At 42.0% G+C, this 25,896-nt stretch overlaps 1 protein-coding gene across 1 annotated transcript in view; it reads right to left on the reverse strand.

Moving 5' to 3' along the window:
• The window catches only part of TTC7B (tetratricopeptide repeat domain 7B), a 252,642-nt gene that overhangs the window by 91,159 nt on the left and 135,587 nt on the right, over positions 1 to 25,896 (reverse strand). Inside the window, exons 10-14 of the mRNA XM_008570126.1 lie at positions 20,444 to 20,560; positions 18,270 to 18,387; positions 16,179 to 16,236; positions 10,556 to 10,628; positions 7,549 to 7,709 (exon numbers count right to left, since the gene is read on the reverse strand). Of these exons, the coding sequence (XP_008568348.1) occupies positions 7,549 to 7,709; positions 10,556 to 10,628; positions 16,179 to 16,236; positions 18,270 to 18,387; positions 20,444 to 20,560 (527 nt within the window). The remainder of the gene's footprint in view (positions 1 to 7,548; positions 7,710 to 10,555; positions 10,629 to 16,178; positions 16,237 to 18,269; positions 18,388 to 20,443; positions 20,561 to 25,896) is intronic.

The following is a 25,896-nucleotide window of genomic DNA, read 5'->3' on the forward strand; positions in this document are numbered from 1 at the left end:
CCCTCGGGCGGGAGCGCTGCCGCGCCTCCCAAGTGGCGCACTTATCCAGTGCGCCACCGGGCCGGCCCTGGAATATATAAAATTTTACCCAACAAATACAGAAATTCTTTTCAAGCAAGCACACATGGAATATTTACAAGAAGTGACCACATGCTAGGCTATAAAACAAGTTCAACAAATTTCAAATTTATATAAATTACAGTCTCTGAACACAATTCAATGAAGTTAAAAGCCCATAACAAAAGTTAGTTGAAAAATTTATATATTTGATAATTATAAAACACAGTTCTAAAACAACTAATGGGTCAATAAAGAATACAAAAACTTAAACATATTTAGAACAAAACAATAATAAAAGTTTCACATATCAAAACTCGTGGTTTACAGCTAAACCAGTACCAGAGGGAGATTTCTAATCTGAAATGCTTATATCAGAAAATAGAAAGGCAACAAATTAATGAATATCCAATTTAAAAGAGTGAGAAAGAAAATAAAATAAAACATAACAAACTCAAAACAGAAGACAGGAAATAGTAAGAGCAGAAATTCATGAAAGAGAAAACATACAATTGAGATGATAAAAAAGCTACTGGTTCTTTGGAAATCAACGTAACAGACAAATATCTGACAAGACTGTTTAAGAAAAAGAAAAGAAGGTGCATTAAATACTATTAGAATTGAAAAAGAAGACTTAACCACATATGCTATGTGACGACAGATTATCATTATGAACAACTTTATGACAATAAAATTTAAAATTTAGATGAGATGGACAAATCCTAAAATATAATATATATATTACAGCTTATATATTATATACAGCTTAATAAAATAAGAAGTAGAAAACCTGAATATCCTATAATCATCCCTTTGAATCAGAAATCTTTTCATAGAAAAAGGACCAGCCTCACTTGGATTTATGGGTGAATTCCACCATGATCAATTTGGGCTTATTCCAAGAATACAAGATTACTTTAACATTTAAAAATATCAATTAATAAAACATTCACAGATTAAAGGAGCAAAGTCATATAATCATCTCGACAGATACAGAAAAAGCATTTGATAAAATTCAATATCAATTCATAATTAAAAATAAACAACTCTTGGTAAACCTGGAAGAAGGAAACTTCCTTAATCTTTTAAATAGCATCTAGAAACAGACCTGTATCAAACATAATTCTTAATGGTAAAACACTGAAAGAATTTTACTCAACTGTGCTAAAGGTCCTAATTAGTACAATAAGGCAAGTTTTAAAAAGCTGCAGGATTAGAGATAAAGAAATCAAATTTTAATTATTTCAGGTAAAAGTCATTGTCTACATAGAAATTCCAAACTAATTGATATAGAATTTATTAGAATTAATAAGAATTTAGCCAGGTCAAGAAGAATGTACAAATATCAGTTGCCTTTCTATACCCTAGCAACAAGTAAGTAGTAAATTTGATAAAAGATATTCTACATACAGATAGTGTATACAAAAGCATGAAAATTTTTTGGGGTAACTAGGAATAAATCTAGTAAAAACTAGGCAAAATTTTTATAAAGAAAATTGTAAAACTTAATAAAAATATTTTTAAAGGCCTAAATAGAGAGATATAATGGCCATGGATTAGTAAACCCATTGTCATAAATATATGATTCTACCCAAACTGAGCTATTAGATTAAATGTAATTCTAATCAAGGTCTCAGAGATTTTTTGTGTGTGTATGGAACTTGACAAGCTGATTTTAAAATTTATATAAAAGCTTAAAGGCCCTAGAATAGCCATGGCACTACTGAAGAACAAGAGACAGGAAGGGTCTCACCTCACGTATAATAAAGCTGTAAGAATGACGAAGTAGTGGCAATCTCACAGGAATGGGCACAGTGACCAATGGGACTAAATAGAAAGCTTAGAAACACATATGGACATTTGATTTATGACAAAGGTGACAATGTGGAGCTACAGGGAAAATAATCTTTTCAATATGTGATGCTAGGACAAATGGCTATCCATATGGGAAAAAATTACATTGGCTCCCTCACGTCACACATACAACAATCAATTCTGATGGGACTTGCAGATTTAAGTGTGAAACATAACACAAGAGAGCTTTTAGAAGATAATTTGGCAGACTATCTTCATGATCATGGGGGAAAGGAAAGGTTTCTTGAGCTAGACACAGAAAGTACTGTCCCTAAAAGAAACATCTGATACGTTTAACTACTTTAAGAACTTCTGTTCGTCAAAAGACACTGTTAAAAGAAAGCAAAAACAAACAAGCCACAGCTTGGGAGAAGATTTTGCAACACATATAACCAACAAAAGGAGTTGTAACCAAAATATATAAAGAAATCTTACAAATTAGTAAGAAAAAGCCAACCCAATTAGAAAAGAGGAAAGACTTCTACATACACATCACAAAAGAGAAAAGCTAAATGACAATAAACAAATGAAAACATATTCAGCCTCACTAGTAATGAGGAACATGCAACTTAAACTCACAATGTGATATCATTAACCTGCAACCATATTGCCAAAAATAAGAAGCCTGGCAACACCAAGTATGGTTGTACAGAGCCAAAGGAACTCTAGGGCACTACTGGTGGGAGTGTTAATTGCCACAACTAATTTGGAAAACAGTTTGGAATTATTTGGTGAAGATGAAGATACACATATCCTACAACCTAACTATTTCACTCCTAGGTGTATACCTCAAGAAATCCTTGAACGTGTACACCAGGAGACCTGTACAAGAACATTTACAGCAGCATTGCTCATAACAGCCAACAACTGAAAATAACCCATACATCTATTTACAGTAGACTGGATTAAAAAAATCTTAGTATATTTATACAATAAACACTATTCATTAGTATAAATGAATGAATTGCACTGTTGTGCAATAAGGATGAACCTCAAAAACATAATGTTAAGCAATAAAAGCAAATAGTATAAGAATATACTTAGTATGGACTGGCCCGGTGGCGCACTCGGTAGAGTGCAGCGCTTGGGAGTGCGGTGGCGCTCCCACCGAGGGTNTGGCCCGGTGGCGCACTCGGTAGAGTGCAGCGCTTGGGAGTGCGGTGGCGCACCCACCGAGGGTTCGGATCCCATATAGAGACCGGTCCGCTCACTGGTTGAGCGCGGTGCAGGCGCAACACCGAGGGTTGGGATCCCGTTGCCGGTCGCGGTACGGGCGCGACACTGAGGGTTGCGATCCCGTTGCCGGTCACGAAAAAAGACAAAAAGGAAAAAAAAAAAAAAAAGAATATACTTAGTATGATTCCATTTTTTAAAAAAAGTTTTAAAACACTGTCAGACCTAAAAGAAGTAACTGAGGCAAACAATATAAGACAGTTCATTTGGGCCAAATTTGAGGACTGCAGCCTGGGAGACACAGACTCTGGTTGCCCCAAATATGTGCTTAGTTTGGTAGCAGTTACGAACTGATTTGTTGTTGTTGTTTGGCAGCTGGCTGGGAAGCAACAGGGATCTGAACCCTTGGCCTTGCTGTTATCAACACCACACTCTAACCAAGTGAGCTAACCAGCCAGTCCCCATACAAACTGACTTTTAAAGGAAGGAAGGGAGAAGTTGAGGGGCAGATCTGAAGTTGCTTGCCAGGAACTTACATTGGTTCACTAAAATAACATTTGCTATACATTGTTCTTTGCTTCATAAATTCCAGAAATTTTGCAACAAAGAACACATGAGGGTCATATTGTACAACTTGTAATAACATTTGGGTAATTTATACCTCACAGTTGCAGCAGCTTTTCTACTAAAAACATGCCTTTTAGCAATTACCTTGGACATGGGGGAGGGGGATGTGACTGAGTCCTATGGTCATGCCTCTCTGGGCCTGATAACTTTAGCAGATCTCAAATGGCTTAGATTGCTCTAGGCCATTTTCCTTTCTCAACATGAAAACTAAAAACTTTTATTATTTAGGAGTACAAACATACGTGGTATAGAAATATGAGAGAGTGATCAATATAGAATTCAGGATGGTGATTAACCTGTCAGATGAGAGGCAAGTGAATAGGATAGGGAGGAAATTCATAGGTGATACTGCACAGGAAATTCATATACACAGGAAATACATAAGTAAATATGTACATATATAAGTAAATATACACAGGACATTCATAGGCAATACTAATGTTCTTTTTCTTAAACTAAGATATAGGTATACATATATTAGTTCTATTATTATTATTGACCGGTAAGGGGATTGCAACCCCTGGCAAGGTGTTGTCGGCACCATGCTCAGCCAGTGAGCGCACCAGCCATCCCTACATAGGACCCGAACCCGCGGCCTCGGTGCTACCAGCACCACACTCTCCCGAGTGAGCCACGGGGCCGGCCCTAGTTGTATTATTATTTTAAATATATTTAATAAATTTTTTTTTTGCTTCTACTCAATATTTAATATTAACAGTTTTAAAGGATTCTAAAACTTCACAGTTGAAAACTGTAGTAGTAGTAGTAGTAGTAATATGAATTCCTACCAATTATTACCATGTACAAATGCCTTAAATGCACAAGCTAAATCAATTCTTACAACAAGCCTTTGAGATGGATATTTTATTATTCACATTTTGCAAATGAGAAAATGAGACTCAGAGATTTAGTGACTTACTTGAGGTCACACAACTTAAAAGTGGAGGATTTGGAGTCCTAAATCAGATTTGTCCAACTCTAAGACTACGCTCTTAACCACTACAAAAGATTCTTCTTCATTCCTTTCCTTCCGTGCAGAACTAACCCTATAATACCTCCAAAAATTGTTGCTTCTCCAGAGTAGTGAGCTTATTGATTCCTGGTTCTCACAGTCCCTTCAGTTAGGAAGTTCTTCCCAATTGTTGAATCTATTGTTTAATCTCAGTGCTGCTTGCAGTGACAAAATGGCTGAGATGGTACCTGTTGGCTAAGAACTTTTTGGTCCTTGTTAAGCTTATTCAAAGTATTTAAACACCAACTCTTATCATTTCATGGTGACAGTAAGGATAGATAATGCAGAGAGACCAGATGCTCCTGCAGGAGCCTTTAGCTGTCTTATCCAGTAACTGTTCGATAGGTGGATGGAATTTTGACCCTATCAGTGGGAAGGTTTTCACCTCCATCTAGCAAGTCCTGACTAAACATCAGCTATGTGCTCCACTACCAGATCAGAAAGTCTACCGTTCTGCTGGAGACAACTTGTTGCAAACAGATTCTACTACACAGCAGCGGAGACAAGTGTCCATTTAACATTGTTTAGGTTGGTATTGAAATGTTTTACCCAGGTTGGGAAGAAACCATGGGATCCACTGACTACACCTGGCCCTAACTTTTAATAAAGTATTTTTGGGAAGAAGTTTCCCACCACAAAGGAAGATATATAAATATTTAAAAAGCAAACAAGTCATGGGCTACTCTCAGACCTGCTGCCATATGCTTTGCTTGTTTGAGCTTACGGCTTAACATTATAATAACAGGCTTGCATTCCTCAAATCTCTCTACCACTGTTCCTTACTTCTACTTCTTCAAAAAGCTGTCAGCTGCTGTCACTTGAAGGCATTACATATTAGCCACCACTGTTTACTGCTGACTGTGTGGTGTGGCTATTAGTTTAATAAGCTTCCTCTTGATAACACTCTGGACTATGGAAGCAGGAACCACATAAAATTTAACAAAGGTGTGTGAGTGTGTGTGTGTGTGTGTGGTTGGGGGGGGGTGGGAAGCAGGGAATGGTGCTTTATAAATATTGACAAGAGAAACTGAATTAGATGTTGGGGGGGGTGGGAAGCAGGGAATGGTGCTTTATAAATATTGACAAGAGAAACTGAATTAGATTGTATCAGGTTGTACTTTCCTGATGGGTAAAGGTCCAAATCTTTTTAAAAATGTTAAGGTTCCAAGGGCTAAACAGCTTGGGATAAAATGCAGAAATACACTCTGTGTTCAAAGAGCAAGTGTGAGATCTGCAAGAAGTAAAACACTACAGCCAAGCTCTTTAATTCACTCTGCATAAATAGCTGAACCTACAAAAGAAACCTCTAGTCAGAGGTTTCCTGGATTATAACAAGAATTCTCTGGATGGGGAGAAGAGAAGTACCCTTTTCACTTGAAGACAAAGAAATGTTTGTAATGGAAATGAGTGAACCAATTTTCCAAGGAGAGCTGCTGAAAAGTACTGATTAAAAACACAACAAGGTGATGAGGCAGAGAAGTAAAGCCAAAGCTGACCCACTTAAAGTTTGGAACTGCACTTATTTTTGAAAGTAAAGAAAGCCAGCCCTGGCCACCTTCTATATTCCTCCCCTTCTGCCTCACCCCAAGCTGCCCCTGCACCGTTACTAACCCTGCAATGACACAGACAGTTAGAACCTTCCAGTGTGCAGGAGTGTTTACTATTTCTGGCCATTGTGTACTGGTTACTAAGCTACCACCACTGAGGATAAAATGGTAACCCAGTAGCCCAAAAGACAATGTCCTTCTCAACAAAGCCTAACCAACAGGCATGAATTCAATGACTCACAGGAAAGATGTGAAGATAAGTAGTTATTCAAGCACATGACAGTTTATAATGACAATTCTTAGGTCATGTACAAATATTGATTGATTCATTTAAGAAATTCCATTTCCTAGAAAATAAAACTAAGGCACAAAGAGCTAAGGTATCTTGATCAAAATTGCCTAAAATAGAATCATCATCCAGAGCTGGTGGAAGCCATTGGTAACTCAGGACAAATAAGCTATAAAGTAAAGTTTCCCAAATTTCAGTCACTGGAGTTTGTTTAACATAACTTTTGCCATATCCAAGTACAAGTTGAGCATCCCTAATCCAACAATCCAAAATCCAAAATACTTCTGATCCCAAGCATTTTGGATAAGGGATACTCAACCTGTATATCTGTATTAGTGTTAATATTTTTCTTTGAACTGACTTTAGAACAATTCATTTAAAAAATCCTTAGTCATCTTCTAAGCAACAATTTCCATAAAATCACCCTTTAATACGTATTATATTTTTCTAATGTACATTTTAAAATATATAGCTATTTCAATAAAAATTTCATCCAGAATCCATCATAAATCATCTCATGTGCTCCAAATACACAAATTGGGCAAGAATGGATAAAGTACTTTAACTAAATAAAGATGATAGACTAAGGGGCCGGCCCGGTGGCGCACTGCTATAGTGTGCCGCTTGGGAAGCGCGGTGGCGCTCCCGCCGAGGGTTCGGATCCCACATACAGACCGGTTCCCACTCACTGGCTGAGCGAGGAGCGGGAGTAACACCGAGGGTTGCGATCCCGTTGCCGGTCCCCGGTCCGGTCCGGGGGCGACACTGAGGGTTGCGATCCGTTGCCGGACACGGAAAAAGACAAAAAAAAAAGATGATAGACTAAGTTTGTTTTTAAATATAGGAAAAAAGAATAAAGGGGTTTCATATTATTTACCCTCAGGATATCCATGAAGAACTCAAATTAGACAGATTGGAGAGAAAGACGGGTGAAGAAGTAAATTTAATAACTTCAGGGTAAGAAAAAACAAAAGCTCAGCATAACTTACATAAAATTTTCGGGATATTCACTCAGGGCCATGTCGATGATGTTCAGAGCATCATGGTAATGCTTCTGTGCTGACAATAAGAGGGCAAGGAGGTGCAGAGAGTTGACATCATCACCTTGAAGTTGGAGAGCTTGGCGAACATATCCCAGAGCCTCTGGTATCTGGTTTAAAACAAAACCAAAAAGAATTTTTAAACACACACATGCACACACAAACGAAAGAAGCCATCATTTCAGTATCTGACTCTCTGTAAATATCAAGTTGTTTCACACTGTGCCACATTCACATTTTAAACCAAGTCTTTACGGCAGCCCCAGGACATTAGCTACAAACATGAAAACAGATGCCCTCTTCAAGTGACAGTTTGACTGATGAAGTGATATGACAGACCCTGTTTCCCTGTACAATTGCCAATACCAAAGCTTTTATTTCTCTCTAAATAAACACTTTCTCATTCTTTCCATAAAACTGATCTACTTTTGATTATGCCCAAGATGATTTCACTGTAAATGGAGACAAATACAAATTGCCAGAGGTTTTTAGTGGAATTAAACTGCCTTAGCTGAACTGTTCTCATTTTTTAAAGTATTACTGAAATTAAAGTGCTTAATAAGTTATAAATCCTTTAACAGAGGTTTCCAAATGATCAGATGCCTGTGATTCTTTTCAGGTTCCTTTATACTGGATCTCCATTAGACATCAAGAAAATATGCAAACAAACCAACAAAACCCCCACACCTTTCCAAATGACAACCCAAAATAACTTGATCAAAAAAACAAATTGCAATGCCACGTACAAAGCAGATGTAACCAAATTCAAGTAGGACCAGATACAACCTTAACCTTTAAATGCAACAGCTGTTCAAGACTTTCTTCAAAACCATCCAAGCACAAGTTTTGATAAATGCATACATAATTGATATCTGAACACCCTAGATTCCATGCAGGTTTAACAGTAATGAGGGAGAATTAGAACCTGAAGCTGAATTTCAAAATAGAGCTCAAGACTGAAGGATTCTTAAACAACCACAGCAGGACTCCTTCCTGTCCTGCCTCCAACTCCGGTCCTGTGCAGCTCTCCTATTCTCAGCTCTCCTGCTTCTTCCCAAAGCTCAGTAATCTCACACCTCAGTAGGAAGCCACGACTTCTCTTTCCCAAACCTATTAGTGTTCCTCTGTGACCTACCATTCTTGATGCATTTAGGTTATAAGTGCTGGCTATGGAGGCTTTCTGCTTTCGAACCATAAAATCATGGCTATTGCAGATGGAAGGGAGATCATCTGGCCCAATCCATTTACAGGGAGGAAGCTGATGACCAGAGAGGTGAATGATTTGAGCAAGATCACCCAGCTACTGAGTGACTGAGACAAGAGTGCCTCTAGATCTTCTGTTTCCTCTCCATCCTCTCCTCCTGGTCACAAGGCATTGGCTCTAAAGATAAGAGAGCAGCGGCAAACACTCCCCAGAGAGAGCTCTGGCGTTCTCATGCTTGGTGACTACAAAGGTTGCTGCTGTGCCCACAAAGCTCCATCTACTTATCTACACCCCAGGTGACAACCTACCCAGTGGACAGCACTCAGCCTGGCATCATGGGGGAAAGGCCGGATGTACCCATGGTGTGGATTTGCAGGGATGACCACAGCAATCAGGGACAAACTGATACAGGGTTCAAAATGATGTCCTTAAGGGAAAGCTGACTTGAAGGAATTCAAAGCTTGTTCCTTCATCCAAAGAGTATTACTGAGTGCTGAATACATGTCAGGCAGTGCTCCAGGTGTCAGGGAAAGCACTGACAGTGACAGATGTAGGTTCCTGCCTCAGGGAACCTAAACTCCAGTGAAAAAGACAGATACTGAACAAGACGGCTGAACAAGAGGAAGGGAAGCACAGGAAGCTACAGGAAGGAGGCTCCATGGAGGAGGTGAGAGATGCTCCCAATGAAGAGGAGAGACCGGATGGCCAATCACCCGCCCCCACCTGTTGTAGCAGCAGCTGTGAGCCAAACCATGCCAGGTGACAGGACCTTTATCAGGGAGGTATCTTCAGTCCCCAGTGCCAGTGGGAGCTACTTCTCAACACCATTCCCAAGCGAGCCGGAAAGCAGACACATATCTCAGCCTAGGTCTGCCAGGGGAGTGGTATGTCTGGGGAGCTGACCAGTCACCCTCCCAGTCAGCACTCAGGAATGTGCTGGGGTTACCACCAGTGTTTTGCACCTGGTGAGCAGACACATATCTCAGCCTAGGTCTGCCAGGGGAGTGGTATGTCTGGGGAGCTGACCTTTGATTCACCCTCCCAGTCAGCACTCAGGAATGTGCTGGGGTTACCACCAGTGTTTTGCACCTGGTGGGTAGGCAGGCAATTGGCCCAAGTCTCCAGAACAACTGGAAGGGGACAAGAGGGTATGACAATGGCAAAGGCAGCTTCTAGGGAAGATGAAGCCCAGCGAAGCTTGCCCCTCCAGCTAGGAGAATACTATTGAGTCTCCTGTTTCCAATAGCCACTGTGCATAATTGTTTGTATCTTCTATGTATTTTAAAGGACCTAGTATCTCTGGTCTATGCCTGTTGGCATCTTTCTGTCAACCACTGACACCGTTATGACAACCAGGGCCTAACGAGTGACTAAATCCTCACCATGCAGCACAGCACTGGCTTCTGCCAGCCTGTTCCTGCTAGCAAGGAACAGAGTGCTCTGATGACTCTGGGGCTCAGCGTACATGCATGTGCCACATTCCATGTTGCCATCTGACCCCAGCTCGGGCTCCCCAGATTTGTGGATTTCATCTTCAAAAGCAGAGCCTGGAACTCCTGTGTTTTCACAGCTAATACTCAAACTGACCAAAACACCAGGGTCTTCACTGTGAGGATTTGATGTCCTCCAATAACAGTCCCTGGTTCCAACTCAGCCTCGAGTGAATGAAGGAAGTGCATCCAACTGGAAAGCTGAAGGAATCCTATTGAGATAGAGAGTGCACCAAGTTTAGGGAACGTTAGAGAAACTTACCTGTCTGGAGATGGCAAGCTGCAGAGCCAGGTAGAAAGCTGCTTGGTGATCTGTAGGTGACAGGCTGTGGGCCCTGAAAAAGTATTCATGGCTATTAGTACATGGGAGAGGCCATTTTTACTTTCCCTACTAAACAAGTCTCAACATTTGCATTTTTATACCAAGGCCACATATTTATTTACTTTAACTACTTAATGTTTCACTCTTCTTCTTTGTCCACTATCAAATGTAAAGCATTTGTCCTCTTACCACTGCGAGTAGGTGTAATACAGGTGTATGTTTCTGTGTTTTGCCTACCTAGCATCTAAAATGGCAGCCAGTGCACCTAGGCTTTGAGGAGGGGCCTAGAGATGAAGAATCCACAGGCCCTGAGGTCTGACCTCCCCAGCAGATGCTTCCCTTGGCTGAGCAGGAGGAGCCCATATGTCATGCTGGGACACGGTGAAGCCATGTGTGTACTTGGCAAGGTGATGGCTGCTTCGGTTAGGTTTGGCTTTGCCTTAATGCTACTTCATCCAAATTTCTGGCTTTCAGAGAAACCACACGAAAATCAAAGGCCCAGCTTTGTTCATAAAATGAGGTTTTGGTTTTTGATAAAATATAGGGGGAAAAGAAAGACACTTATTCAGTCTTTTGAAGCTTCTACTAAACTCCATACAGTTTCCTAGTTTAGTTCATATTAACTGTGATGTGTAAGACTCTGTGGTAAGACATTAGGCTCAGTTTTATTAACTGGCCTTTGACACTGGATGGGAAGAGGCTGTACTGGCCTCCTAATTGATTGCAAATATGGTCTTTTTTGCTTTTATGTGAAAGTGAATTGTATTTCAGTATAAACAACTCAATGTGACTATGTACAAGACATAATTCTGTGTTTAACAGTCTGGTGGGAAGAGAAAAACAAACTTTTACTTTCTTTAAAAGGCACCATGGAGCAGACTAATTACAAACAGTGGGACCCAGATAGTAAACACACCTCCATGATGTTCTGTCAACATTCTGTAATTAAAGGTGGATCTTCTACCAGCAGAAAACAAATTGAAGATAAAAAAAGAAAACCAAATCATTATCCAAATCCATGCAAACCAATTCCACACAACTGTAGCAAAACGTGCCGAGGATGGCTTTCTAAAGTAATAAGTAAGGCCTTTTAATTAAATTGTCTGTCTGTGTGGGGAAAGGAGCTAAAGAATCTCCTAAGTGTTCACCATCCAGACATTATGCTAAGTCCACTAATATGTGGCTTTGTCTGGGCAAATGTGGTAGCTTGTGTACAGGACTGGGGTGAAGCAGAGGTTAGTCTCTGACCTTTATTAATCTTAAGAACACAACACCTAAACTCCCATTCCTGGGGAACCTTTACTAGAAACCTGGCCTCAAGACACAGCTTTAGGATTTTTCTCACCTTAGTTTAAGTGGCTAAGGCTGAGTATTTGCCTGTGTTATCCTTTTAAATGTCTTGTTTCTACCAGAGGCCTACTCAGTATGCTCCAGCTTTTATTATTTTACAAGTGTCGGTTTTCTATGAACTTGTACATCAAAGCATTTTCTTCTTTGGTGTTCATAAAAAATGAGATTGGAATGTCATGGTTTCTGTCTCTCCCAATTATTCAGGGAAAATGAATACAAAATTAAGTATGAAGAGACTTTGAATTATTTGGAATTATTTATTTTATACCATCTTCTTTCAAAAATAATAAAGCCAGGTTTCCACAATGCTTAAAAAGAATTTCTAAGAGCTATAATTTTCTCAGTCCAGTCACGTTTTTCACAAATAAAGTGCCTCCACGCAACACCAACCAAGTGAAAATCTGGCAAATTGAGGGTGTGCATAAAGACAGTTCTGACTGAAGGTCCCACCCTGGCCTTGTCCCATGATTGTTAACTGTTAACCACAGAACTGCAAAAGAAGCCAGAAGTGCTGGAGATCTTGGCATTTCTGAAGTGCATTAGGGCAACATCTGAAGAATTTCTGATGTGGCTAATAGTGAATACCCAACTGCCAAATTTCCAAGGCACAACTTAAACATGCACATATTAAAATCCTTATTTTGATAATTTGGCTAATGAATTAAACAGACCACTTTATGCCTATGAAAAACAAAAAGGGAAATAGGAGATTGTTAAACCAAACAAGGAAAACTGCATGGTGTTGTTCTCATGCAGACTCTAGAAAATTTGCTTCAGTTGTGCAGAACAACTTCAGCAGCTAAGCTTCCTGTGACAAGGCCACTTTGGTATGCCCACAGGCAACTTGCTTGACAGATCATCAAGCAATGCAGGTGAGAGGAAGGACGTCAGTGCTCCTAAGAACTTTAATACTCTGAACTCTGCACATGAATCTAAAGCAACCCCATAAACTCCATTCCCATGCAGTGAGCACATGACTAGGCTGCTAAGAGAAACCAGAGACCTAAAAACGTTACTGCAGAGATGCTCACAAAGCCCTTCCCTTGTTAAAGCACCTCTACATCCATTAATCCAATTTCTCTTCCATGAGGAAGACACTGCCCGTCCATCCATCCACATTACGCAGTATCTACTGTGATGCCACGCCCTATGCCAGCCTCTGGGGAGCCTGGAGATGAACCACACAAGTGCCTTTCCTTGAGGAGTTCCTCCAGAGGGGGACACCCAAAGTGATCCTAGGAGCAGTGCACAGAGAGAGGCACACTGGGCTGATACTGGAGAGCAGGCGATGGGCCTCCCAGACTGCCTGGATAGAACCCAGAATGCTGGGAGGTTACCCCAGTGCTCTTCTAGACCCCAGTACCAACATCCTCTAGGGCTGAACCAAGAACATAGAGAGGGCTGCTCATTTTGACCCTGGTCCATAAGGCACATACCTTGTAACAATAAGAACTGCAATTTATGAAGTATCTACTATTAAGCATCTTGTCCAAGAACACCCAACAAAAGAGATACAGCCAGAAGTGGAATGGAGGACGTGTGATTCTGAGCACGTGTGATCCCAAGGCCTGGTCTTTATATAATTATCACCCTGCTGCCTTGTTTATTAGCCAGTTCTCTTTGAAGTCCACTTCAGTCCTGATTATACTGGACATGGAATTAGTGTATCAAGTTAAGAAAAAAATGTGGAAACTGGGTTAAATCTATTATTCAGGAACCTCCCTTTAGTTACACATATAAGGTGACCAACTTGTCCTGGTTTACCCAAGGCTTTCCTAGTTTTAGCACTGAAAGTCCCATGTTCCAGGAAACCACTCAATCCCTAACAAATTGGGATGGCTGGTCATCCTACATACACAAAACATACCACACTTACACTTGAGCTAGGAGGGAGAGGGGAAAATAAAGTGAGATTGTGTACCTGTGCCACACTGAGTGGCAAACACAAGCGACACCCTGCCACATCTTCCTCCTAGAGCAGCCCAGGCTCTCTGCATGCCGTGGGTCAATGCACTGAAATGCGCCCTCAACTATTTTCAGAATTGCTTTTCTCAGTAGGAGGTGAGAACCCACAGAAGCAGAAACTCAGATCAATTCAGCATCTTCAGAAAGGTCTGCAAACAACATTATGTTTTTCTTCACTAGACTTTTGTACAGGGCAAATGAATTGGTTCAGCTGCTTGGGTTAAGCTTATGAGTGTAAGAACAGCTGACAGTTCAACAGTAAGATACAGGCACACACTTGAATGTCTTCAAAAATCACCTTTTTGAATCTATTAGAGAGCAAATCTTTTTGAATTCTGGCTTTGGTCACAATTAAGAGTTAATTTTCACATGTTATATCTGTAACCCCATCACTTTTTGAATTACACGGTTTTCTTTTTAGACAAAAAATGCAAAGCAATAGTACAAACAGAATTGTAGAGGAGAATATTTAAAACACAGAAAAAGTACTTCTCATCCAAGTGGTTTTAAATTATCCATTTACATTTAAGAAGTAATACTAATCACTCTTATTTATTAAAAATCTTTCCCTTGAAGATTTTTGTTAGGACTACAATTCACTAGTATAGTCCTCATTAATGTGTACTTGAAATAAAATAGTTTTATTTCTTTGAAAAACATTCTATATTTTACACAAATACTAATTTAGGTTAGCTTTCCACAATGTAATCAGTTAGGTTAGTGGGATTTTATTACTCTTTATTGCCAGATGAACTAATATTTAAAAAACCTCTTTGAATTAAAACCTAAGCAAAAAAGAATTCAGGCCAATGGAATAGCTGTTATATAACATGAAGTTATACTGGCAGCTCAAGGCAGACCACCACCACAGCTGTTTTTAGAGAGCCAGTAAGATGTGCTGATTTAAGAAAAGTGAAACAGATGTAACGACCACGTTCTTAAGCATCCATGTGTGGGTTTCACAAACTAGGACTGGAGAATTTAAAACTCCAAATCATTTGAAATGAAAATGCTTTCCACACCCTGTGCTGAAGAACATCAACAAAAGCTTAGCACAGAGACAGGAGATCTGTTTGCAGCTGTCAATTGGTACTTTTTGTCATTAACCAGACTGAGACTGGAAAAGTGAGGAAGCTCTCAGCAAGCCTGCTTAAGAAGTAGAAAGACATGAGATGAAAGAGTTTCAGACTAACTGAAACCAGTGACAATGATTTTATAAAAAAGGCACGGGGATACCATAACAAATCTGAGCAACCCCAGTTCTAATGAAAGAATCTAACAAAGGTTAGCAGGTATCGGGAGGCTCTCATGAAATTTTCACATAAGCAGCTAAGTTTCTAATACACTTCCAAGAAATCAATGTAACTTAGATATATTTAAGGTGACAGGATCAATACCAATTCTAGATTTCATATCTTGGGGCTATATTTTCAGGCAATGATTTCATTGTAGTGATTTATTATACCTGTAACGAGAATAAAATTAGGGCACTGTAGACAGTATGTACAAGAAAAACTGGCTTAGCGTCAGGAGACCTTGATTCTATACTAACTTCAATATCTACGTGACTGGCAAATCCTTTAACTCCTGCATCTCAGTCCCTTACCTGCAACAGACATACCACTTCTCCTGGCTACCTTATTGGTGTGCGGTAAGGAGCTAATTAAATAAGAGATGTGAAAGAGCACTGGGACACTCAAGCGTTTTATAATTATATGGCATTCTCCTAATTTCATGAAAGGTGCAATGATGGAGACAAGCACAAAGCGTTATGGAGCAGGGTGGGGTAGGGGGATGTGGGGCTTTCTGGCCTGTCTTAGCAGTATTAGAATTAGTATTAGTATTTGGAGACCTCCTAAAAATCTGGTCTTTTCATTTCTTAATATAAAAACTACAGCTTGACATGTTAAAAAAAAGCTAAAAAAGACGGATCTCTTTTCTGGATGATGACAAATGTCTTTAATAAAGGAATCATAACCCAAGACATACAGAGTATCTATCTTTTTTGAGCTGAAATCACTTTATTAGGAATGAATAAAATAAACCCAGATGGACAAACAGATCAGGAATGCAGATTTACACAGCAACAAGTGATGCAGCAAGTTCTGATACTCTATGCTGGGTAAGATGAAAGACTCCTGGGGTGAAACACTGTTTACATAATCTTTATAAATATCTCTTCTTTTTATACTTATCATACTTTGGTGTCATTATGTACAGCCGAGTGAAAAGATGAACTCCCACTCACCTCTGAAATGCAAGAAGCGCCTTTCTCTGTAGGACCTCCTGCATCCCTCGCAAAGAAGCTAAGAAAAGGGTTCAATTAGTCAGTGCCATGGGAGATCAGGGAGTTTTTGACAAATGCAAAACCCATCACAACAATGAAACAATCAACTGGATTAAAAGCAACAATTTCTGAGTGCATCTGTGCCCAGTGCTGTACCAGGCACTGTAGAAGAAAGGAAATGAAGCCCAGTCCTACCCCCGGGCATTTGCACCCATTGGCCATGACTGTGGAACAATGTCAAGGGGAAAATGTGAGTTGGACGGTCACTCTTGGCACCCCCAGGCATATGGGGCTATTTCAGAAGACCAGTTGGGAACTCCAGAAGAAGCACATCTGTCTTCCCAGGTGTAGGCATGTAATTCATGGGTAAAGATTGGCTCTACAGGATGGCAAAGAAGGGATTCAGCCACCAATGGTGCTGGATTAGAAGGCCTTCAGAGAGTTCCTCCTGACCTAGAAGCTATGGTCCTGGGCCCAGGGCACTAGTTTGATGCCATCAAAGGCCAGTTGAATTCACACAGGGCAATGGCCAGACCTTTTAATACCTTGATGTATATACAAGGGATGGAGCAGGCAAACCCAACATTGATATTGGAAAATCGGCTCAAAAGTGTGAGGCCACCTGGCTGTGAGCCAACACTCATCCTGTGAGAAATGGTTCCCTTGGAGCCTGTCTAGGAATGAAAGAGAGAAAGTCCTGGAGGAACCTGTTTATGGTTGGAACTGTAGGAGGCACTCACCTAGCGGCTCCAGCATGGCAGCTTCCAGCCTGACTTCAGACTGACAGCAGGGGAAGGCTGCCCAGAGGGCCGGATGTGCTGCAGCCCATGGCTAACTTAGAACAGTGACTGAGCTTTCGGAGGTGACCCAACTGAATCATGAATGCAAGACGTGGCTCAACAGGGTCAAGTGACTCTCCCAAAGTTACAGGGCGAATTAGGTAGGCTTGGAACCAAGAATTTACATGGCTAAATCTAGGGCATTAAATTTGCTCTTCTCTGAAAAGCAAAGTGCTGGTATTGCCAATACATCATATGTATATAGGAAAATAGCAAAAAACCCATTTCTAAAAAGTAACTGGTATGCAAAACTTTCCCAGGGTCTTTGATATTTTAAAGCAGAAAGAATGAAAAAAGGGTTTGGGATAATTTGTAAAATAAACTATAGCAAAAATATTAAAAAAAAAAAAAAAAACTTTTAAATAAGGGAAGTAAGTACTATAAAAGTCAGGATAGCATTTTCTCTTAAAGGGGAAGGAGGGCTTGTAATTGGGAGGGGGCACATGGAGGGCTCCCCAGGTGGCTGGCAAGGTTCTATCTCCTGAGCAGAGTGGTGGTTACAAGGATATTTTGTCTTATACTAATTCATTAAGTTGTACATTTGTTTTACAGATTTTTTTGTATTCATGTTATATTTAACAATAAAATGTTAAAAGAGAAATAGTAATAATTCAGGAAAACAATTTATACTTTCTGCAAACACATCATTGAAAACTTCATTAAGTATATAAAACAGAATTTGAGATTTTTTTTAGATGGAAGCCCATCCACCAAAACTCTAAGTACATCCAAAATGTATAAATCACTGTATCAAGAGCCATAAATATTTGGTGAGCTGCCACACACACGTGTACATATCTGTGAATTAAAATGTGTGAGTGGAGAAGGGGCAGTTCCTGACCAGTCAAGGGAAGCTTCCTGGAAGTGTTTGGCCCTGAATTCTTCTACATTCCTGGGCGTAAGATCCAATATCCCTTCACAATGGTACAGCCCAGGCCAAGTGCTGGGGTGGGGGCAGGCAAAAGGCTGGGTTGGGTGAATCATCCTGCACTTGGTGGCAGATGCCATGCTGCCAGCTAGGTGCCTGGCACACTACCAACACGATGTACCTGTGAATATGGACCCGAAGCCCTGGCACAGGGCCTTCCTCCCTTCCCTCTCATTCTCCTACCAGCCCAAGCAGAGGATAGCAGCACCCTTCTAAGACAGAAGGGAACTGTGGGAATCCCAGTCCTGTGGCTCAACAACTCCGGGGGAACGGGAATTCTCTCACCGTCAGTGGCCTGCAGACTGTACGTGAGCCCCAGAGCTAAGTAGCCTTTGGCCTTGAACTCTGACGTTTTTTCTCCCACATCAACGACAGTTTTGGCAAACTTTTCAGCCTCTTCCAACTGAAAAATGAGACAAGTTAAAAACAATAACCTGCAGAATTTCTAACATGAGTTCCCATAAGCATCTGCTGCCGAGAATGGAATTCTGATGAGTCACTTTGAAAATAACTCCCAAGTCTTCCAATTCCACTTTGGTGATTGTTTTCTTTATTGAGCCTCTCTAACAGTCCTCAGGATTCCCACCTTGTCTTTTTTCTTTAAAATTTTCCTTACTGCTTATTTGCCTTCCTTTCCAAAGTCACTTTCATACTTGGTGGGGTTCTAGCTTTTTCATCTTTATTTTTTACTGATTGGTTTTGTAATGAGGTTGTGCTAGGTATTCAGAAGTTGAATTAAATATATTTGTAAAGAATAAAGTTCTTGGAATGTTTTGTGTTTGGGGCCTTCTTTTTTACCCCCATGACCTAAAGAATCCATTTAGACTTGGATTCTCTTTGTCACAAACTGCTGCAAATTTCAACTCCATCTATTTATTTCACAATACACAACACATGGACCTCACGCCGACAGATTTCAACAAGAAAATGTGCACCTGTAAACTACACCCACCAAAAGATGTCTTACACAATTCTTCAGGGGCAAAAATAATAAGATTTGTCCCTTGAGAGTATGGCAAATGTTGATGTTATTGAAGCTGGGTGACAGACATGAGAGTTCATTATACTCTTGACCTTTGTGGGTTTTGGAAATTTTAATAATAAAAATGTAAGAAAAAATATACAGAAAAGATTCATCACTCCCATCTTTTTAAAAAAAGAGGTTTATTTTAGGCGTTTAGAGATGTATAAGTTACAGTAATAAATACGGCCATAGCTGGAAGGAGGGCAGCAGAGTCACTGCTGGACACTGGCCTGCTCCAAACCCAAGGTTCATTCCTGTTCCACCCACTCCCAGAGCCTTCCTGCACTGTCCCCTCGGCTTGCAGCCCCAAACTGTCAAAGCCTACAAACCACACCACACCGCCACAGCTGTGTGTTTTAGGTGAAAGCCTACTCTTTCAAAATGTCTTTTTTCTTTTACATTTTCCGAAGCAAAATTGAACAGAAGTAGAACACTTTCTTCACAAGGCTTACTTTTCTCCTGCCGGGAGAGATACATGGAAAGTAACAAGCAGCAAGGACCATAATGGTGAAAAGCCTGAGTGAGCAAAGAGTCAGTCTTCCGAGCAACTTCTGATCACTAATCTTGATATAAAGTTAAAGAAAAGAAATTAAAACTGCATTGTGGGCAGGCCCGGTGGCATACTCGGTAGAGTGCGGTGCTTGGGAGTGTGGTGACCCTCCCACCGAGGGTTCGGATCCCATATAGAGACCGGTCCACTCACTGGTTGAGCGCGGTGCGGGCGCGACACCGAGGGTTGCGATCCCGTTGCCGGTCGCAGTACGGGTGCGACACTGAGGGTTGCGATCCCGTTACCAGTCACGAAAAAAGACAAAAAGGAAAAAAAAACAAAACTGCATTGTATGTGGTAATTATCTATACCACCACCTCGGCAATTAGTCTGAGCTTTCTATTTTCTACTCAAATGACATATTTTTGAGGTTCTAGAACTTATAGATCAGGCTATCACCAGATTCAAATTTGATGGAGAATGTTTGAAGAAGAAAGCATATGTAAAGGAAGGAGAATGAAGACAGTTAGATTTACACATGAGCTAAACGAGAGGGTAACTCTTTGCTTTAGAGAAAAACTCAGGCTCAGCCAAGGATGAATAATTCAGTGACATACCTTCTCAGTCCGACAAGACTCACATAAAGCAGGATGTGTCTGAGTATGAATTCCAATTCTATCTCATCATTGCTACTTCTGATGCACATTCCCATGAAAAAGAAAAACCCAGAGTATCCCGGTAACATATGGGTTCCCCTCGGTCTGTGAGGTGGGTGAGGCTTGAGGAGGCCAAGGGCCAGGCCTGGGGCCCAGGGTTCTAAACAGCCTTATCTTTGTGTAGCTGATGAATTACTGTTATTTTTTCTCTGTGCCTTGACATGAAAAATGCTGGCGGCCCTGCCCTGGAGTCCTCTGCTGAGGAGCAGAGGGCCACAGCCCTACTCACCCAGTGAAGGGAGCCCATACACAGCTTGGCAGCAAGGAGAGGGATGGTGGCATCGTCGGGCTTCAGACGGATACACTCTTTCAGCACCTTCACGGCACGAGCAGACTTGGCAAGAGGAGATTATTTCTGTGAAACTCAGAATTTTTGACAAAGCCAAATACTACAGCCTTCGCAGAGGGGCCTTTGCTCAGGATGCCCTCCTAACGAGGTCTTCCAACTCTGAGCCCAATCAAGCAGTGGCCTGGGGACAGCAATAACCAGAGCTTGGGGCTTCTGGGTGACAGGGGAGGGAACTGTGGTTAAAAACAAGCAGAAATCCTCCCCTGGCAACACCCTAATTTTGTTCCCTACTTGTGTAGCCATTGTAAAAATAAGAAAAAAAATTAAGACAGTGGAAGCTTATGTTATCATAAAAAATAAAATACCCCATTTAAAGCATACCATACTAAATTTCTAACTTCACTTAGCCCAAATAATCTTATATCTCATACTTAATTCACTAAATGGCCCAAATTAATGAGAAACACAATGGTTACTGCCATAATTGAGGGCACACATGGGGGGAGGGGAGGTGTTATTCCTAGCACCTGAGACGTATTATCTTATTTACCTAATAACAATTCTGTGAAGTAGGTACTACTATTACTCCACTTTACTGAAGTTGACAACAGCACAGCTATGGCATGGAATGGCATTCCAGGAAGAGAAGCAGCATGAACAGACATGGAGGCACGAAAGGGTGTGCTTGGACTTGGCAATGGCAAGTGGTCCAGGGCATAGGCAGGAAGAGGGAGATCAGCCTGGAGGGCAGGCATGGGCTGGGGCCACGTCACTGAGAGTCTGAATTCTAAGTTGTTCCATCTCTCTCTTCCCCTCAGGTTCTGCCTCCTTGGTGCCCCTGAAGTTCTCACCACCATAACTATATATCAGTGTGACTGTCGTCACCCTCTCTACCCTAGCTCGGCCCACCATGAGAAACTCTCAAAGGCAGAAATCATGACTTTGTCTCCTCAGAGCTGGTACACTGCCTGCCTGGGGAGGGCAATCTTCAAATGAACCCCCCCTAGGAAGATGAGGAGGATAGAAGAATACAGGGGCTTCAGAGCCATGAGACAGAACCAAGAAATGTGTCTGAGTTGGAATCACAATCTTCAAATGAACCCCCCCCTAGGAAGATGAGGAGGACAGAAGAATACAGGGGCTTCAGAGCCATGAGACAGAACCAAGAAATGTGTCTGAGTTGGAATCAGCAGACAGGCCACCCATGGAAGGGTGGGGGTGCTGGTGAGGCATAGGGACTGAACAAAGTCCCCAAAGTCTCTGGCCTGCACACCTGGGAGTGAACTTATGGTACAGAAGGCCCTTGTGTATGCATGTGCATGTGCACATGTTTGAGAGAGGCAGCAATCTTTTCACAATAAAGGGAGAATGGGGGAGAAAGCTGTTATTAATGAGTTGGTATAGAAGATAGTGAGTTTGAGGTATCATGTGGTGATTTACTAGAGACAATTAGAGACGATCTGGGACCTCAAGAAAAAGATCTAACATAAGACATACATTTAAGGAAAGAGTTGAAGTCACTGGAAGAGATCACATCACCCCAGAATAGTATTCAGAGAGGAAGCAGCTGGGCTGGAGCCTTAGGAAACATCTCTGCTGACAGGGAAGGGAGAGGAAAAGGACCAGGAAAGGAAACTGAGGGGAACTCTTGGGGGACCAGGTGCAGTGGAGTGTCACAACAGAGAGGGCCTCAGGAAGGGGACAAAAGGGTCAGAAGCAAGGGAGGCCCAGAAGCCACTGGATGTGGCAATCAGGTGACCAGGCTGTGTGAGTGTAGTTTGGGCCAGCAGGAGGAGGTCACCAGGCCCCAGGGGCCAGAAGAGTGAAGAGCGGATGATGAGGGTGAAGGAAAGGACACGTGGAGCAGGGCCCGGCGTGAGAGGCTATTTACCCACACGCTCGCTTTTTCAGGGAGGCAACCTGAGCATCTCTCTAGCATGACAGGGGCAAGCAGGCAGGGCAAAGATCAGGACATAGATCAGGTCCCAGAAGACCAGACAGAGCCAGCCCCTGGGACAAATGGGTCCCTGCTAGAAGGCCTGCTCTTAAGCAGGCAGGTTCCTTAAGATGAAGAGGAGAGACCATCAGGGGCTGTGCTTCCCGGCCACAGTTTTCTCCATAAAGATGGAATGAGATGGTTGCTGGGAGCAAAAGAATAGGGGTAGGAGTTTTTAAAAAGAAGAGAAAAGGTTTAAATATCAAAAACCTCACCCTGAAGGGAACAGAATGCTCACATTAGGGTCCCCTCACAGACCATGGTGTGGACAGCACCGTGATGGTCCGTAGCCAGCCCTGGAGCACAGGAGAATGACAGATGGAATTCTCAGGGTCAATGGATGGTCAAGCAGGGAGGGAGGGCAAGGGCTGAGAAACAAGGAGCCACAGAGGGGGTGACAAGCTGGATATCACGATAAAGGTAAAGTGAAGTGGTGGGAGAGGAAAGAATTCCAGAACCGTAAATGGTATTTACAGAGAAGGTCCAGTAAATACGTTAGTTGGTGTACTCTGAAAACCTGCCCTAACAAAGATACATCGTATTAAAAAGTGAAGTAATAAGCAGCTCTTGCATGCTCAATGAGGGATGGGACGGGTATGCAAAGATCTCAAGCGCAAAGAACAGTGCAGTGTGCTTAGCTGAAGACTCAGCGTGGGCGCATGCCCCCACTCTGGACAGTGACATGTCGCAGGTCGCTGGGCGAGGCCTCCCTGAGAGCCCGTCAGGAGGTGGGTTTTCTCAGCTAGCTTTCACTTTGCCCTCAGCTCTGCCCCTTCAAAGCTGGGGGAGGCGCAGCCAGGAGGTGACAAGCATGAGGACAAAAGCCACCCACGAGAATGACTGAGCAGAAAGAGAAAGTGCCTGGCCCCAATGCCAGGAGGAGTGACAGCTGCCACATGGGCCTCGGACTGCTGCCTCTCGCCAGACTTCCTGTAGTGGAGGACAAAACAAACACACAACTACTCTGTTGGTTTTGTTAATTACATCTGGATACACCCCTCACTAGCACAGACGCTAAGTGACAGAGCTGGGATCTGAGCCTGACCCCAGAGCCCACTTAACTGCTCTCCTATATTTTTTTTTTTCCTTTTTGTCTTTTTTCGTGTCCGGCAACGGATCGCAACCCTCAGTGTCGTGCCCGTACCGGACCGGGACCGGCAACGGGATCACAACCCTCAGTGTTGCTCCCACACCTCGCTCAGCCAGTGAGCGGGAACCGGTCTGTATGTGGGATCCGAACCCTCGGCGGGAGCGCCACCACGCTCCCAAGCGGCGCACTGTAGCAGTGCGCCACCGGGCCGGACCCATCTGCTCTCCTATATTAATAAGCTGTTACTGTGCCTTTAAGAAGCACAGGGTGAGGGTGGGGGTGGGGGATGAAAGCAGTTTGCTGAGAAGACCAAGTAGGCAAGGTGGGGTGGCACGGGCTGGGGATAAGTGCGGGAGGACAGGTGTTATGGAGAGGACCCCTAACACTGAAAAGCCAACAGTACTTAGAACTGACTTGGGGACAGGGGATGAGGGACGATGAATGAGGAGAAAATAGGAATGATAGTCATACTGGCTGAAATTAGGTATGTGGAGAGAAGAGGGTAGCTGATGACCTAAAATGAGCTTTGTTCTAACAGCCCTATGCAACTAACTCATTGCAATAGAACCACTAAGTATTTAAATATATACACAGAAACATTTAAATGTTTCAATGCTTTTTCTTCCTCCTTTTGCTAAGAGGAATGATAAATATCAACTGTTTTCCTGATAAACAAAAGGAGCTCAGCAGCTGAAACAGTCTGTTCTGAATCAAAAAGCTAGATTCTATAAATAAGTGTGCATCCTTAGTTTCTTTTGTGCCAAAGGCTAACGTACTCATTACACTCTGTGAAAAACATTTACTGTAAGCCTAATTGGTATAGAGCTTCGCTCCAGGTGCTATAGGAACATACCAAAGGCAGATAGCCCAAATCCTTGTAAAGAATACAATCACAAAATCCTGGGGCCAGGAGGGAACGTGGGAAGCACCTAGTTGAAGCCCCCATAGGAGAGGACATTTGTCATTTTGGATGCCTATCACATCAAAACTCTTCGGATTTTTTGGAAGGAGCGAGGCACTCCAGGTAGAAGGAAGCATTAGGGGTGGGTCACATGGCCTAGGCATGGCCAGTCAGATGCTCCTGCCAGAGCTCTGAGTCTGGAGGCAGCGAGGCACGTGGAGGGGCTGTTGGACATTATCCCAGTGCCAGGCCTGGGGGCCACAGTAGCAGTGGGTTTGGCAGAGGCCCTCCTGAGTGCCTGGGCCTCTCAAACTGCCTCCTTGATTTCTGCTCAAGTCTATTCTTCAGTCTCCTGTGGATCCTGTGAGCTAAGCAGTATGGATTGATTAATCTCATCTGTGCTCCAGTTAACAAGTCAGGTTGTCACCTACAGCCAAGGCCCTGAAGGTACACCCAGTTAAATGCTTGAGACTCCTCTTATAACAACCCTTATTTTCTAGCCCCCAACAAGTAGTCATGCAGCTTCTGCCTGAGAACCTGCCAGAATAGGGAGTTACCACATGAACCCTAGCTAGAAATAAAGAATCTAGCAGCCACCACAGATTAGGTGTGTGAATTTGGGCAAGCCAATTAACTTCTCTATACCTAGATTCCTCACTATAAAATGGGAAATATAATAGGAATTGATGCAGACAGTTAACAGGGAGATTAAACTAGTTGATAAATATAAACCCCAAAGAAATAGTGCCTCAGATACATTAAAGTGCTAAAAAAAGTTTAGTCATAACCCCCTTTTAAAAATTTTAACATTCATATATTAAGAAACAAAATATAACGAATTGTATAATACCTATCACTTTACCCAAATTCAATATATGAACACTCAAATTTACAATGCATAATATCAGAAATAATTATTCACTTTACAAAACATTTCCTCGTTTTAGGAAAAGATTCAATCTGAGACCCTTGAAAATAGAAACAATTTTACAGAGTTGGACTAGAATGTATGTTTATTATTCATTCTTTAATAAGTTTTTTGGTAACACTTTCTATGTAGCCAGGCACTGTTTTACTTGTTCAGCAAACACTGCCTTACTTAGTTGTCCTGACAAGCTTACCAGGTCACTAGGCAGTGCTCTTGCCATTCTCCATTCATCACGAGGACACTGAAGCACAGGGTGTGAAGTGACTTCACAAGGTCCCTGTTAGTAGGAGGTAGAGCCAGCTGTGAATCCAGAGGTCTGGCTCCAGAGTCTGAGTTCTTAACCACAACACTCTACTGCCTCTGAGACTCTGCACAAGTACCACTCACACTTCACTTATCAGGCTGACCCATGCTGCATAAAGCAAAGTATAGCTAAAAAAAAAAAAAAAAAAAAAAAAAAAAACCCCCAAAAAACCCC

This window comes from Galeopterus variegatus, unplaced genomic scaffold (genome assembly GCF_000696425.1).
Source record: "Galeopterus variegatus unplaced genomic scaffold, G_variegatus-3.0.2 Scaffold571, whole genome shotgun sequence".
In the NCBI taxonomy this organism is placed as follows: Eukaryota; Metazoa; Chordata; class Mammalia; order Dermoptera; family Cynocephalidae; genus Galeopterus; species Galeopterus variegatus.